The following is a 14909-nucleotide window of genomic DNA, read 5'->3' on the forward strand; positions in this document are numbered from 1 at the left end:
TAAATAAAAAAGGAATAAAGGAAAATTCACAATATAGCCCATCTTTTTCTTAAATTCCATTAAAGACTTTTATTTTCATTATACTGCGCTTTCCTTCAGGGAATCGCCATTTATTTAATTTCATTACATCTTACATACATAAATATTTAATTTGTTTTAATTTAGAATTAGTAGTTTTTGTTATACATATTTTCTTTTTTTTTTTTAACAAAATTATGAAATTTGATTAATTTACTGAAATAATACAATTTGTTTGATTTAAAAACAACCACATCCCCTTTCGACCATGCGCACCGCAAATAACGAACAAAATTTCTAGTTCAAGTTGCCATCAATCAATGAATCAAACAATCGTTCATATCAAACAACAAAAATGCGAAAGCAGCAATAACTTATAAATATAAAAGGTAGGTCCCTACTTCGCAACTGAAAATGCATTTGATCTTACATTATCTTTGAGAGCTTATGTTTAACAATGGACAATGAGACAGAAAGCCATGGGGTTTAAATTTATTTACATTGTTATTGAGGCGCCCAGTCATTCATAGGATAAGTACTTCCCAAGTATGATTGCTGGCGAAGTGGCTCATTCGAGGCGGGGGTACTTGCCACCGCGCTCCAATGTTGTCTAGGAAAAGTATTCGAATTTACATAGGATGAGGGACTTGCACTGTATCCGGGAGTTGCATGCAAGTTGGAATGATACGGCGCAAAATTTAAATTTCCATAGGAAGCGTAATTATTCAGATGATAGCTTGAAGACGGCGCTGCGGCTTTGTGCTTATTGTCATAGTAATCATAGTATTGTGGGGGATACGAGTGCTGGAAATGTTTACTTTGAAAATACGCATTTTCCGTTAGGTCCGTCGGATTGGGCACAAGCGGATTCGAAAGTGGCACACTAGATTGAATGCAATTAACACTATTGTAGGCCGCTTCGCTGATATTAGGGGGTAATTGAGATTGATGTTTGTAGGGCTGTTGTTGTTGTTGTTGCTGCTGCTGCTGCTGTTGTTGTTGCTGCGGGAAATCTAAGTTACAAGGTAACTGATGTTGGTTCTGGGATATATTAAACTGCGTTGTAGTTGCTGATGTACTTTGCTGCGTGTGATGTTTAACTGGCTGAAGATTCTCAGACAATCGGTTCTCTTTAGAGGACATCTGGTCTTTGTTTTTTGATGTTGATTGTTCGCCTTCACCTTTGTTTTCCACACGGGTGGGCTTATCATCAGCAGATTTCTCTCCTAAAATTGAATGTAAACGATTGTAAGTATTATATTATTGTATCAACGATTTCACACATACCTTCTTCTGGAGATTGTGACTTTGGTACATCTGTGTCACAATCAGATGTTATATCAATTATGTCCTCTTTGGCTGGCTTTTCACCATCCGTCGATTTTGTTGTTGTTCTAATTGCTATGATTTTTCCACTATCCAATTGCATATAGATCCCTTTGGTAGATTTTAAGACCATAACTCGTTGTCCAGCCTTTAATATAATATTTGCCTTGTCGGAAGAGTTGGTTGGGATAACAACATCTAAAAATATACAAATATATGATTACAAAAACCTATAAATAGTTGTGTTATTTCTATAATTACCTAATGGTAAAGTCATTTCTTGGGCAGTCATTCCTTGCCTTTGCCACACATCAGCAGGAATCCAGCGAGTTGTGCGTCCTCCACTACAGACAGTAGTGCTTTTCTTTGTCTGCATTGGTCTTATCTGGTGAAACAAAATTGCTTTGGTTAATTAAACATATTACAATGTGTCTAAATATCGTTACGCACCGATGCTACTGGTCGACTTATGATAGTTCCATCATTATTAACAATTTTGTAATTCATCTTGTTAGGAGTGCATATGAATTTATTATTAACTGAGGCTTTCTTTTCCTGTTCATAGCTACGATGAGCTTGTCTTTTTTCTGCCTGTGACAACTTTCTGTCCTTTTGATCAACTAGTAAGCTATCATGGAAAAATGGCTCTTTTGATATATAGTTCCTGTGCAGTTCTATAATGCTGTTAATTATTGAATCTTCATGATTTTGCTTAAATTCTGGTTCCTCTTTGGGCGTCTTAGGCACAACAACTGCGGGCTCCTCTGATTTTTCAGATTTCTCTTCATCGGCGCCATCGGGTTTTTCTTCTGCTGCCACTTTAGGAGTTTCATTCACATTTTCATCATCGGAATTGTCATCGTGACACAGATTAGTTATATCCTTCATAGACAAATGTGCCTCGGGATTGCATTCGTCAACAATTCGATCGGACATTCCTTGCTTCTTAATTTGCCTATCGTAAATTTTCTTCTCCAGACATTTATCCATCACAATTCTATATACATAGCAGGGTTTTGTTTGTCCATATCTAAAAGAAGAAAGTTTTTAATATTATTAATAAGTGTTTTAATGTTTACCAAGTGTTGTTTCTCTATAGTTACCTATAAATTCTATATACAGCTTGCGTATCATGGCAAGGATTCCAACTGGCATCAAATATGATTACTCGATTAGCTCCAGTTAAATTAATACCCAAGGATCCAGCTCGTGTTGATATTAAAAATAGTTTTACATTACTATTTGAGTTGAATTCATTGACTAGCCTCTCTCTTTCTTGTGAAGATGTTGAACCGTCTAGACCTAAAAGATTTTTAAATGATCAGTGTTTTTTCTTTACAAAATTATATCTCAATTGTGGCAACTTACGAAAATATGAAATGTTACGAGTCCAAAGCTCATGACTTCCCGGAACGTAACTTGCTTTTAGGAATCCTTCAATCGAATTCAACGTTAATAGACTTTGGCTAAATAATAAAATTCTATCTCCAAGAAGCATGCTCTCCTTCATTATGGTAAAGAAGATTTCCATTTTGGGTGAATTTGATATTTGATCCGATACATAGTTTTTCATCAGATCAACAGCCCAACCGCACGAGAATTCATCATTTCTCTTAGCCCTAAGAGCCTTTTTAGCCGCTTCTATATTAATACTGTTCATTTGCTTTATTTTTGAAGCAGCAAAATCAGTTTCCATTTGTTTACTTGTGGATGAGTGCTGAATACTGGTCTCGACTGTTTTGATTTCATTTGTATCTAAATCAACAATTTCCGATGATCCCGATATATTTTCCAAGTCCTTGGTCATTACCGAATCAGTTTGTTTAATAGCTTCAACACAGGCCGGTTTAGAAAGCATACTTGACTCGAGCCAATAGTTACTCTTTGCTTCACAGTTATAGCCGCCATAACTCAGTTGATCTCTATTTTCCTCATAGTAGTTTGAGCTGCAAATTGACAAAAACAACAACAAGCATCGTTTATAATGGATTCATTGATGAGTAACAGCAATAAAATTATTACCTTGGATTGGGAGGAAACTTTTCTGGATTCCTATCTGTGGCTGCTGAAGGTATATTAAATGAGTTCTCTTGCGTTTTAATTGGCACCTGTTCGAAAGTCGCATCGGACGTGGGCTTTTCTGAGATAGTGGGTGCTGCTGTATTGACGGCATTAATAGGATTACTAGGATGAATGGATTCCACTGATGGTATAGCAGCGCTCTTGCTAAGTTCCTCGTCGATTTCTAAATCTAAATCAGTCTCACATTTTTTTAGAAAATTGTATAGAACATCCGGATGATTCCAAATTTTACAACAAACGGCAAAGGCTTTCAAGGGATTCGGAAAAGCCTTTTTCCTAACAACATCAGTCATAAACGTTTCATAGAGTTTTCTTTGAAACGCCGTCATTCGCACGAATATCACATACTCTAATTTTTTGGGTAAAGTACTTTGTAATACAGTATGCGAACGTCGCTGAACGAAGCCCAGTAAGAGCGAATGAAGCACATGAGCTCTGTATCTCATAAGTTTTATGTCGTCCGGTGTCGAATCCACACATTGTCCATTTTGAATTGGTCTCTCGAACATGTTGCAGAACTCTGTTCGCGTTCCCAGATAATTTGGCCTCACGAAGTCGACCATACACCAATATTCTAATAGGTTATTCTGGAGAGGATATCCAGTGAGTACAATGCGTCGACGGGTGCGTATTTGTTTTAATGCAAGTGATATGCCAGCATGTGAGTTCTTAATTCTGTGCCCCTCATCGCAAATAACCAGATCTGGACCGGGTTTAACCAACGCTTCGAATACCATATTCATGAGATTAGTACTCGAGTCGTAACCATCAACTCGATGGGGATTTTTGTTAACTTTTCGTTTACGCGTTGTGGCCAGCTTCAATGCGAGTAGACGAAACAGTTCATAGCCAATTAAAAGGACACCGCCTTCGTGTACCCAATTCAAAATTACTTTTGCTCGAGCAGTCAGGGTCTTCTGTTGGTCATTCAAAACGAATATATCAAAGTTACGTGGACGTATATTCTCATCGGCCGATTGTCGTGGGACCCACATATTGAATTCACTTAACCAATTTTGCAGGGTATTTATGGGCATGACACATAATACCGTCTTTGCTGATGTATGTCTTAAAAAAATATCACAGAAGGAAACTACTTGCAAGGTTTTCCCCAGACCCATGGAATGAGCAAGTATACAGCCAAAGCCGCTTGATTTGCTAAACCTCCTTGTGGATTCAATTATGTTATCGTACAGAAACCGTACACCTCCAATTTGATGTGGTTTAATTACTTTGGAAATCTGTGGAGCCAAATAGATTGTCTCCTCGCCCTCCGGATGCGCCATATTGACAACAACCCGTCCATCCTCATCGGGAATATTATAGGCGTCTTTCACATGCATGCCACTGTTTGTGGCATCATCCGATTCATTAACGTCCTCCTCCTCATCCTCTTCCTCCTCCGAGAGCAGTATACAATCATCATCGGAACTGTCATCAATGGTAACAACTTCATTTGATTCATCGGGATGGACTTCCTTATTTAATACATCGTCAATACTGCAACTTAAGCTACTATTCGTCTCATCCAATGTCTCCGATGCCAACTCATCCTCGTGTAGATCGATAGGAGTTTCATTGTTGTTAATAATTTCATTGTTCAACGTGCACTTGTTCAGATCCTCGCTTTCATCCAGTTGCAATATGCGAAAGAATTGCTTGTGAACAACTTGCTTTTGAATTTCTCGCATCGATTTTTGCTGATCGGCCACCCGAGCCAGACGTTCCGCTTCTTCTTTTTGAGCAGCCAGTGTTGTGGTATCCAAATTGGTCTCATCCATGACATCCCGAATGTTTTTCCTAAGTTGATTATTCTTCTTCTCTTCGGCGGTTGGCAGGGCGACCCGTTTACTTGTCGATTGCTGTTCGGGGGGAAATAATGCATTTCTCCGCTTTTGTCCTGATGTGAAATTGTTCATTTCGTTTTTGATTTGCTCTGGCATTAGCAATTTCATCTTTTCGGGGCAATGATCGACCGGAGGCATGATAGTTTCTGGCATAGCTCCTAACATATAAGCCCCATTTGCCGGATTCACCATAGGATGGTTCATTAAATTCAGCGTGTCATTAGGTAACATTGTTGGTGGTGGTAGTGGTGGTTGTGGTGGAGGTTCATATCTGTACATATTGGGAGGAATGACATCCAATCTCTCCATGCGCTGAATATCACCATTAACATTGTTTTGTTGTTCCATTATGTCTGCTGTTTTCCTGCAAATAATTAAAAAAACAAACATATTTATTATCAACTTTATCTAGACTAAAATTAATTACATCGACTTAACTCAGGCAAATCTCCATATTTTATGCATTTATAAATTTATAAATAAATTTGAAACAGTTTTAAAATAAAAACCTATTGAAAAATTACAGCTAATCGTGTCAAAAGAAAATTTTGCTTAGATCATGTATCACGTCAAAGATTTCTTGATGTCGTATCATTGAAACTAGTCTAATTATTAAGTAATTAAATATGCAGCAAATATAAATGACTAAGTCATAGCTCTAATAACGACGTTTGAAAGTTGCAAGTAGAAATGTTTGAGAGTTAGAGAACAAGAAAGAGAGTTTTGACCATGCCAAAATACCAAATTAGATATTTTTAATAAAGACCGTTCAACAAAGGGATTTAATAATACATTTTTTAATTAATACTAATAATCTGAGATCTTTCAGGATCTATATATGTATATATGTATGCTTCAAATCAATAATTTTGTCATCATGAAATAATAAACAATTATTTGTTTCATTAAAATATTCATGTGAGTCATTAAGAATTCTTAATTATGTTCCTTGAAAAATTGTCAGAGTAAATTTACACATTTTCAGCTAATTTAACCAATCCAAAGACCTGCATTTGTTTAAACTTTGACAATTTGACATTAAACTTTTCATAAAAACAGGGTGTTGAGATGTAATTATGTATGATTGTATGTATATACATACATATGTAGATACCAATAGTCGAAAGGGAACTCGGCTAAGGCTGATCAAAAATGTATGTATGTATATAATTACAATAGATACATATGCGCATATACACGCATAAATATATATTTGTACATAAGTTTTGGTGTCAAATATTCTTAATTTCAATTATGCATGTACATACTTACATACATACCTACTTACATACATACATGCGTACATACATATGTGAACGCTTTTTACACTTTTTTTTCACAGTCATTAAGAAGAAAAAATAATCTTACACAAATTTGCATACAAATGTATTTGTGGAATCAAGTACATACATACATACATATGTATGTGGTTGCACCTGCATTCAGATCATATGGGGCATATACGTACATTTATTGGTATCCTTTACAAGTAAATTTATGCAGCCGGCGAACAACAATTTCTATGATGGCATTATTAATGTTTATATTCACAATTATCAAACAGTTTTGTCACGCAATTTGCAGCTCACTTTGTTGTTACACACACAAATTAACGTACTCTCTACACATGCGAGTGTATACCTGCGCATACAAATGTCCAAATATTATTAATATTTAACAATATCATTGTAACTTCTGATTTTCCTTCAATTTGTTGTATGTATGTACATAAATGTACATAAAAATTACACACACAAGTGCGTTTAAAATGTATCCACTCAGTCTTTGTTAGAGATGAGCACAACTTTAGTACTCGCAGCAGTTACTTGTCACGGTTACTTTTAAAGCAATTGCAATCGTGACTACCAAATGAAATCGATAAACACAAGAATGAGAAATGATAAAAATTATCGGCCGGATCGGACAACTATATCATATCACTTTGTTGTGAATTTTTAAAAACCCTTCGATAACTTTTGAGCCATATTCATAAAATTTAATATTTCTTACACTATTAAATGTTATTCAAATTAGATAGCCATTTGGAAATAAAGCAATTTACTTATGCGACGATTTTCTTACTTTAATAATTTCTTTGAACCAAGAAACAAATCACGTTTAAAATAAAATATTTTATGAAATACTTTACAATTAAATACAAAGTTTTAACCTTATTTTATTAAGATTTTATTTTTGCTAGATTTTTGTGTTCTATACCGTGCAAAAATTTCACTTTTAAAACCATCAAATTTTTTGCGATTAATATTATTCTGTTGTTCTCTCCAAGCAGGTCTCGTTTGCTTTCTCTGAAGTCCCCAATGGCAAGTAAATACCGGTGTTAACACATAAAATTCAAAGCCAGCGATATGCATTTCATACACCTAAAAACAAAATAAATAAATGTTTACTGAAGCCCCATATTGATAGTAAAATAAATGTAGAGATTTCCGTTGCGCCTAAATACTTTATTAATTTTTTAGATTTAGAATACTTACTTGAGAGTTACGCGTAAATCCGTATCCGGTAAATCTTTCGTCATGAGCAGGAACATTATCCATTGCAATATAAAATGGTTCATATAAGAACTCGAAGTTTGTTACTGAGTGGCTAATTTTTGTAACATCAGTCTCATTTAGATTCGTAGATAGCCATCTAAAATAATGAAATACAAATCAAAATTATTTCACTTAATTTTTTTAATCCAAAAACGTCATTTCAGTTTACTCACTTTGTGAAATTTGTTGCATATTGATTGTAAATGAATACCTTTTCGTGAAAAGGTCTCGCCAAGCCTTTTCTTATTAATCTAAGAAGGCTTTTCTTTGATCGGGGAAATGGAGCGCGAACATCTATTTCAAATGTTGGTATTACATAGGCGCAATTCTTAGTACATCGTTCGCCTTTAAAGAAATCGTTGAGTTGAGCAACAATATTTGTGCTGGGTATTATGTCAATATCAGTAAGGAACACGTACTTCGATTGACATCCTTTACGCGCCAAATTACGCATATGATTTTGAGGATAAGTGTTTCTCTGTCGCCATTGTAGAGTTTTAACTGTTCTCAATTTTAGCAAGGCCTTCAAAGTTTTCTCAGGATATCGGCAATCAAATTTGCCCTTTAAAATGAATGGTAATGTCACGACTTTTGGTAACTTTTCGTAGTCCCGTGGAATTAGTATATGAAATGTGGCATTAGCTTTAATATTAGGAAAACAAAGTCTCATGTACGTAATGAAATATTGTAATATAAGAAATTCCTCATTACTGGCAGAGAATAGAGCGACTGATATGGGTCCGTACCTGTTAGTGTGAAAAGTGAAATTAACTATTGTGTAGAGGATTTACATTTATTTCTTACTTACCAATTAGCCGACACCTGTGCTAGAGAATTCAGACGCTCTACAGAACTCTGAGTTGCTAAACATATAAGACTATTTTCAGATGACTCTGTATATTGATCTCCGACAATAGCAAAATCTTTAATTTTGTACGCATGTTGATTGTCCCACCTTCCATAACTTAGATCCAAGTCATCGAATGCTAATGAGGTTGTTTTATTTTCATTATACAAATTCTCCAATTTTATAAGCGGGTGGACGAAAGATAAATCAACTTCCGGGTTCTTGGGGCATTTTGTGGGTGAAACTACGGGTCGCGAGACTGGCACTGTGTGGCCTTGTACACTGCATTCCTTAGTCACTTGTCCTGATGGTGGATAGACTTTCAATAGCCAAAAAATATTCACTGATAGCAGAATTAATAAAATTTTAATTGAACTGCATTTTGATATGTCGTGCTAAAAATACAAAGCAAGAGAAACAAAATTATTATTAACATACAAATATAACGGAATTGTCCTTTTCATAAGTCGTTGCCTTTAGCGTTCGGATAATGTGTCAATAATTTCGTTTGCTTTGAAATCGATTTGTATTGTATTATAATTTTATTCAAGAACTAAACTATTGAAATATATTCTTGGATTCACCTTTATACAGAAACGATTCGTAAATAACATAAAATCTTTGAGTAGGAACATTTTAAAACTAGTAAAGCAATATTTTATTTTAATTTAGTTCGGTTTAAAGTTGCACAAGCACTGTAATATTGTTCTATCACGTCATAACACATACGAATAATCACTGCGTATTTGAGTAAAAAATAAACAAAAAATTCTGTATATAATTAACATCAGCTGCTAGATTCTTATGTATGTACATATGTATGTATAACTACAAACATGTCATTCCATTGCATTGAAATGCAGAAAACTACCACCAAGAGTAATAAACAGACATGGTGGTAAGGATGTTTACACACATTTTAGGAATTTATTTACAGAAAATTTACCATCTTTTGATTTATAAACAAAAGTCAATTGTATATGTACAGCAAAACACTTGTTCCATTTTTGCCAAGCTTCTTTTAGTTTTCACTTTCGTCCTGTTTTGCTTTGGACATAACATCCCCTATTTCAGTCCTCAAAAGTCATAACATTGAGGGTGGTATTTTCAGTTAACAGGTTAAAGTTAACAGTACAATGAAATTGAGAGAATAACAGGTCCTTTTAACATAAACATGGTGGAGAGAATCGGAAAATTAATTGAATGCAACTAGTCGTATGCGTGATACTTTTTTCAAATTCTTTGTTTTAGATTTCAATAAATTGAAAAATTAGTGTCGGCTGGGCTAATGCCAATTTGAATCTTCCCGTTGCCTAAATTATATAGAAAAAAATATTCTGCTTGGTTTGTTTTAAAAAAATAATAAGTTTAACATAGAAACAATTATTTATCATTAGAATATAATTTATTACCCTAGGTAATGATAGCAAAAATTAAACTATCAATTGTTAGACTAATTGTTGCTACCATTACTAATTGTTAGATAAGATGATAAGAAAATGCATAAACTGTGATTTCTGTAAAAAATGAAAGATTTGTTAAACTTTTTATTATTCGATTATGGCGGTTACAAATGAGGTATTAACTTTATTTCCGTCGTACTGTATACTCATTATTCTTGATTTGTAGCCCAGAAATTTGTTCCACTTTTTCGCTTTAAATCATCTCAATCCCATTTATAGTCATGCCAATCGTGAAGCTAAACGGAACCACATGTTTTTTAAATGTAAAATCCATTACATGGTTGTGACTCACATTTTAATTACCATTGACCAAACGCTGATTTATATTTATAAGTTGCTCTGGATATGTTCTTTCGGCCATCTGATCCATAGCGAAACTGAATCACAAACTGAATCGCTGGAAATTAATCAGTGAATGAAGAATGAAGAAGTTTTTAACAACAAATTTTTAAGCGCAATAAACAAATGAGCAACAGTTTTTAATTGATTTGTATACATAGAACTATTACATAGTTAACAATAAATACACAGATCATCTTAAAATTAATAATCTGCAAAACTAGGGCGGCACAACTACTTATCTATTAAGCATCCTTCTACAGGATTTTTAATATATTACTAACTGAATATTCTCACTTTTAAAATGGACACTTTAATTCGCACTTGCCCAAACTAATACGATCATCCATTTGGCTGTTGGTATACACATATTATTATAGACCAACAGCTGCAATATAATTTAAGCAATATTTTTAATTTGAAAACATCAAGTTTCCAAAACGAATTTGTAAAGTAATGAGTTAAAAAAAAAACAGTTTAATTCGGTGTGGGATTTTGTGTTTCAACTTTTCTTTTTAATGCTTCCCCACAACAAAACCCTTGGACAAAATCCTTTTGTATGTATATTTCCAATTTTTGTTTCTCAAATAATAATTGTATATTGTGCCAGTGGTTATGTACAAACAATAAATATACATATAATATTGTATATATGTAAATATATATTCGGTCCTAATTTCAATGTGTTCTTTTCTGCACTTAGTAGTATACATTGCTCAAACAATTACAAATTACATACATACAAATAAATACTTCTATATATATATATATCTTTGCAAGAGTATATTGAAAATTCATCTAAAATATTGTATAGGAATTTTCATAATTGCGGTCCCAATAGCCTCCAATGTAGTTCCAATCATCGTTTTTCGTATAAGGACTGTCTACGATTTTAAACCATCTAAAAAGGAATTCAATTTTATTGGATTTTTGTTTCTGGGTTTTATTTTAATCAATTTTACCTTGGAGACCACTCCTTTTCATTATTGGATTTTCTATGCTTTCTAGTATCTCTTTGTTGTTCCTCTAAACGTGTCTTCTCCTTTGAAGCGCCATCAATGTCGCCATTCTCCAGACACAATATATCAGGTCGCAAACGCGAATCGGTAGGGCAAAGTGTTGTAGGTGGTTTCATATTTTTGTTCAAAGCATTAAGTTGCATGGCAAAGTTAGTGAATTGATAATACTAAAATCAAAGATATAGCTATAGAGAACAAAGACGATGAATATTAAAGAATATTCTTATATACCTCGCTAGCGTTGGCTGGTCGTGGTTTGCAACTCCACAAAAGCGTGGAATCTGGTATATCCAGTGAGTATGCCGACTCACTTTTGGGTATATCACCCTCAAATTCCGGTGGTGGGAGGTTATCACTCTGCAATGAGTGAATGCAAATCATTGATTTCCCGTCATTATGAAAATAACTTTAAATACTTACATCCTGGATAGATAAGCTACGGAATGAGTTTAATTTAAAACTATTTAATTTGGAAAACATTCGCTTTGGAGTACCATCAGGTGAATTTGAATCCTTATCGTCATTCTTTTTGCTTCCTTGTTTCAAATACTGATTATAATTTTCGGCTGGGCAGCATTTAATGAATTCGGTCCATTTGCCATAAAGAAAGAACAAATTCTTCTTACTGCAAATAAGAGGCTAAAAAGGTTAGCTCATAACCAAAAATAAAGAATTTCATTCACATACTTCTCATCCTTTACAAAACCCTCCACTCGATGTAAGTTTTTGGCAGCTGATCCAGATGATTTGAATGTTAGGCTCGCAACGTGGCCCGTTGAGTGATTTCTGATTTCCATATTACCATACTGTTCAATCCATAGTTTTCCAACAATTATATTGTGTACACAACAATTGACATTACTCCATGTATAGGTTTCGTTCCACCTGTTTATGAAAAATATCCACAGATGAGTAAGGATGTAATTGAGTTGTGAAATTGTGTAGTGTGGCCAAAAAATATATATTTGTCAGTTATATGATTGGAGTTATACACATATTTACATCGGAGTAAATGTATTATGAAATTTTGGCCACTCCACTCAAATAACAGATGACATCTAGACATACTTAGGAAGCTCAATGGTTACTACTCCTTTGGGATTAACCTCAACACTTTTTCCCCATAATTTGAGTTTAGGATTAATTGAGCCATGAAATTTAAAATCAGCGGATTCTGCATGAAATGCGGATACTGGTGGATGATGGGAAACCTGCTCGCAAACGATTCGATAATCTTCCCTCTGAAGCTCGTATGTCTCTCCAAGAAGAGGGTTAAATGGTTTACCCAATCGATCCCAGTTTGAAGCTAAGGCAGATACCGCAAAAGCTAAAATAAAAACATGTCAAATTAAAAGACGAAAATACGCAAATGTTTTTTATAAAATCTATAATTAAAAGTATGTGAACTAGTGTATTTAGATTTTCGTCGTGTTTATAGTGGGTAGTAAAACTTGTAATCATCATTTGAAAAATGATTTTTCTAGCGTGTTAGTTTTCCTTTTTTCAGAGCTCTATCGTGTACTTCATTTAGGCCCTTTGTCATATAATTTTGACCATCTTGAAAAGTACCTTAAGCCATGCAATATATCAGTTTAATGAAATAGTATCTTAAGATATCTCAATATTAAAGGGTTTAATAGACTGTCACAATAACTGTTTATGTATTTGTTTAAAAAAATGGGTATCTTGGAGTTTCTTGATGTTGAAGGGTTTAATGGACTGTCGCAATAGTTGTTTGTTTATGGTTTTAACTACGTTCAAAATACAATTAACACACTAAAATGATACATACTACGGGATTAAGAAGAGTTTTGGATTGTTTCATGCCAATTAGAAGAAGTAAACATAACACAATATAAATCGAACGAATTGCTTCCCAACATTCACAATGATGTCTAAATGTTTTGCCATAATTTGTGCGATGGTCCGGCACTTACCTGCAACATATTTCATTCGGTCAGCTGGTGTTTCCTGGCGAGATGCTTCGGTCAATAAATGTGCGTATTCCATATATTCGCATAATCTTTGCAGGAAGCTCAATGGTTCGTTAAGCATAACTGGCATTGTGATTTTACTCAAGTCCTTGCCAATGCAATTCTTTAGGATAGCCCAAATACTGACTTCCTTTCGAGAAATCATTGGAGCTGGTAATTCGGTTCTGCATACAACAATTAAAATTTTAATTAATTTAATGTAAATGAATTATTGTGCAATTACTCTCACCTTCCCACATATTTTGTATTTTCACCCTCCGCCATTCTTAAAATAAATGCGTTCACGATTAGGAAGAAATTGACTTTGGAATTGTGACGTCTGAAAACGAATGAGAAATTGTATATTTATTTTAAGACTAATAATTGTTGCTCATAAAAATATCTCTGGCTATTTATGCACAGTATGGAAATTCGTGTGATTAAATTTTCATAAAATCGAAGGTCAGTTTTTAAAGCAGTTTAAATTATTTATTCATTATCTGGACTTTATATCAAGATTGTTTATATCAAACATTGGCTATGCTGAGTCAAAAATATTGTTTCACTTTGATTCATTTATATGTAATGTGTACCTATGTATAATGTAAGTGCATAGGTACTTTATATGTATATACACATTTTGTCTATGATTAATGCGTCAGTATTTGAGTTTTTTCATTGTTGAAATTTGTAGCTTCCACACAAAAACAATGAATCTTATCAAAAAACCTCCACTGGCTAAAGGCTACCTTTTTTATTGTCTCTATAAGTACATACACATACACATATGTACATATTTAACACATACATGATATGTATTCTAGCATACTTTTATTAGTTAGAGCAATTATTTATTTATGACTAACTCTGGGTGGCTATATGTGCGTAGGCATCTATTTGCTGCTGTTCTTACAAGTTCATTTGCACGCAAAACTTGAAAACTTTGAACGGATTTTAATTAACGTATAGTTCAATTGGTCAACAATTAAAAATAGTATTCTATTAAGCGGCACTTTCACTAAAATATTTCACAATGTTCATGTTCAGAATTTGCAATTAAATTATTTACAAATGTTCCTTTACCTTGCACTTACTTACACTAACTAAAGTTTTCACCTTTCTTTCGGGGCGACTTAATATTTTGGGGTTTTTAATCAATATATAACGATAAGAAAGCGCATGAAAAAGCTTTAAAAGAAGCTTTCAAATAAGGTGGTGAAACTTTTCCATAGAGATGCTGCATTTTATTACGTATACGCGCATGTGACAACATTATTATTCAAATATTAGCGCGCCAAAATAAACTTGGCAATGATCAACCTTAAATTTGAGTGAATTAACGATTTCCATGCATTTAAGATAAATCCTTCTCTTATATATAGTGAATTTATAAGAAAATAATTAAACAACAGCATGGTCTTTCCATGTATATGGTGAAAT

The 14909-nt window shown here is 33.8% G+C and overlaps 3 protein-coding genes across 3 annotated transcripts; all 3 read right to left on the reverse strand.

Moving 5' to 3' along the window:
• Nucleotides 1-72: 72 nt before the first annotated feature.
• On the reverse strand, nt 73-7053 carry LOC6640044 (helicase ARIP4). Its single transcript, XM_002063454.4, has 8 exons — nt 6742-7053; nt 3367-5637; nt 2713-3290; nt 2448-2646; nt 1795-2374; nt 1606-1729; nt 1306-1542; nt 73-1244 (listed from the first exon to the last, which is right to left on the reverse strand). Coding segments are annotated over exons 1-8 (4713 nt in total). The 5' UTR covers nt 6744-7053; the 3' UTR covers nt 73-522.
• Nucleotides 7054-7444: 391 nt separating this feature from the next.
• LOC6640459 (beta-1,4-glucuronyltransferase 1) lies at nt 7445-10288 on the reverse strand. The gene is made up of 5 exons (XM_047009955.1): nt 10262-10288; nt 8637-9070; nt 8002-8574; nt 7769-7925; nt 7445-7654 (listed from the first exon to the last, which is right to left on the reverse strand). Exons 1-5 carry the CDS (start codon nt 10286-10288, stop codon nt 7445-7447), a joined length of 1401 nt encoding a protein of 466 aa, XP_046865911.1.
• Nucleotides 10289-11119: 831 nt separating this feature from the next.
• Nucleotides 11120-14582, reverse strand: LOC6640458 (oxysterol-binding protein-related protein 1). Its single transcript, XM_002063452.4, has 9 exons — nt 14568-14582; nt 13720-13809; nt 13434-13654; nt 12565-12823; nt 12184-12381; nt 11917-12121; nt 11728-11853; nt 11440-11663; nt 11120-11378 (listed from the first exon to the last, which is right to left on the reverse strand). The coding sequence occupies exons 2-9, from the start codon at nt 13752-13754 to the stop codon at nt 11276-11278; spliced, it is 1371 nt and encodes a 456-aa protein (XP_002063488.3). The 5' UTR covers nt 13755-13809; nt 14568-14582; the 3' UTR covers nt 11120-11275.
• Between the last annotated feature and the right edge of the window lie 327 nt (nt 14583-14909).

Source organism: Drosophila willistoni, assembly GCF_018902025.1.
Source record: "Drosophila willistoni isolate 14030-0811.24 chromosome 2L unlocalized genomic scaffold, UCI_dwil_1.1 Seg196, whole genome shotgun sequence".
Lineage (NCBI taxonomy): Eukaryota > Metazoa > Arthropoda > Insecta > Diptera > Drosophilidae > Drosophila > Drosophila willistoni.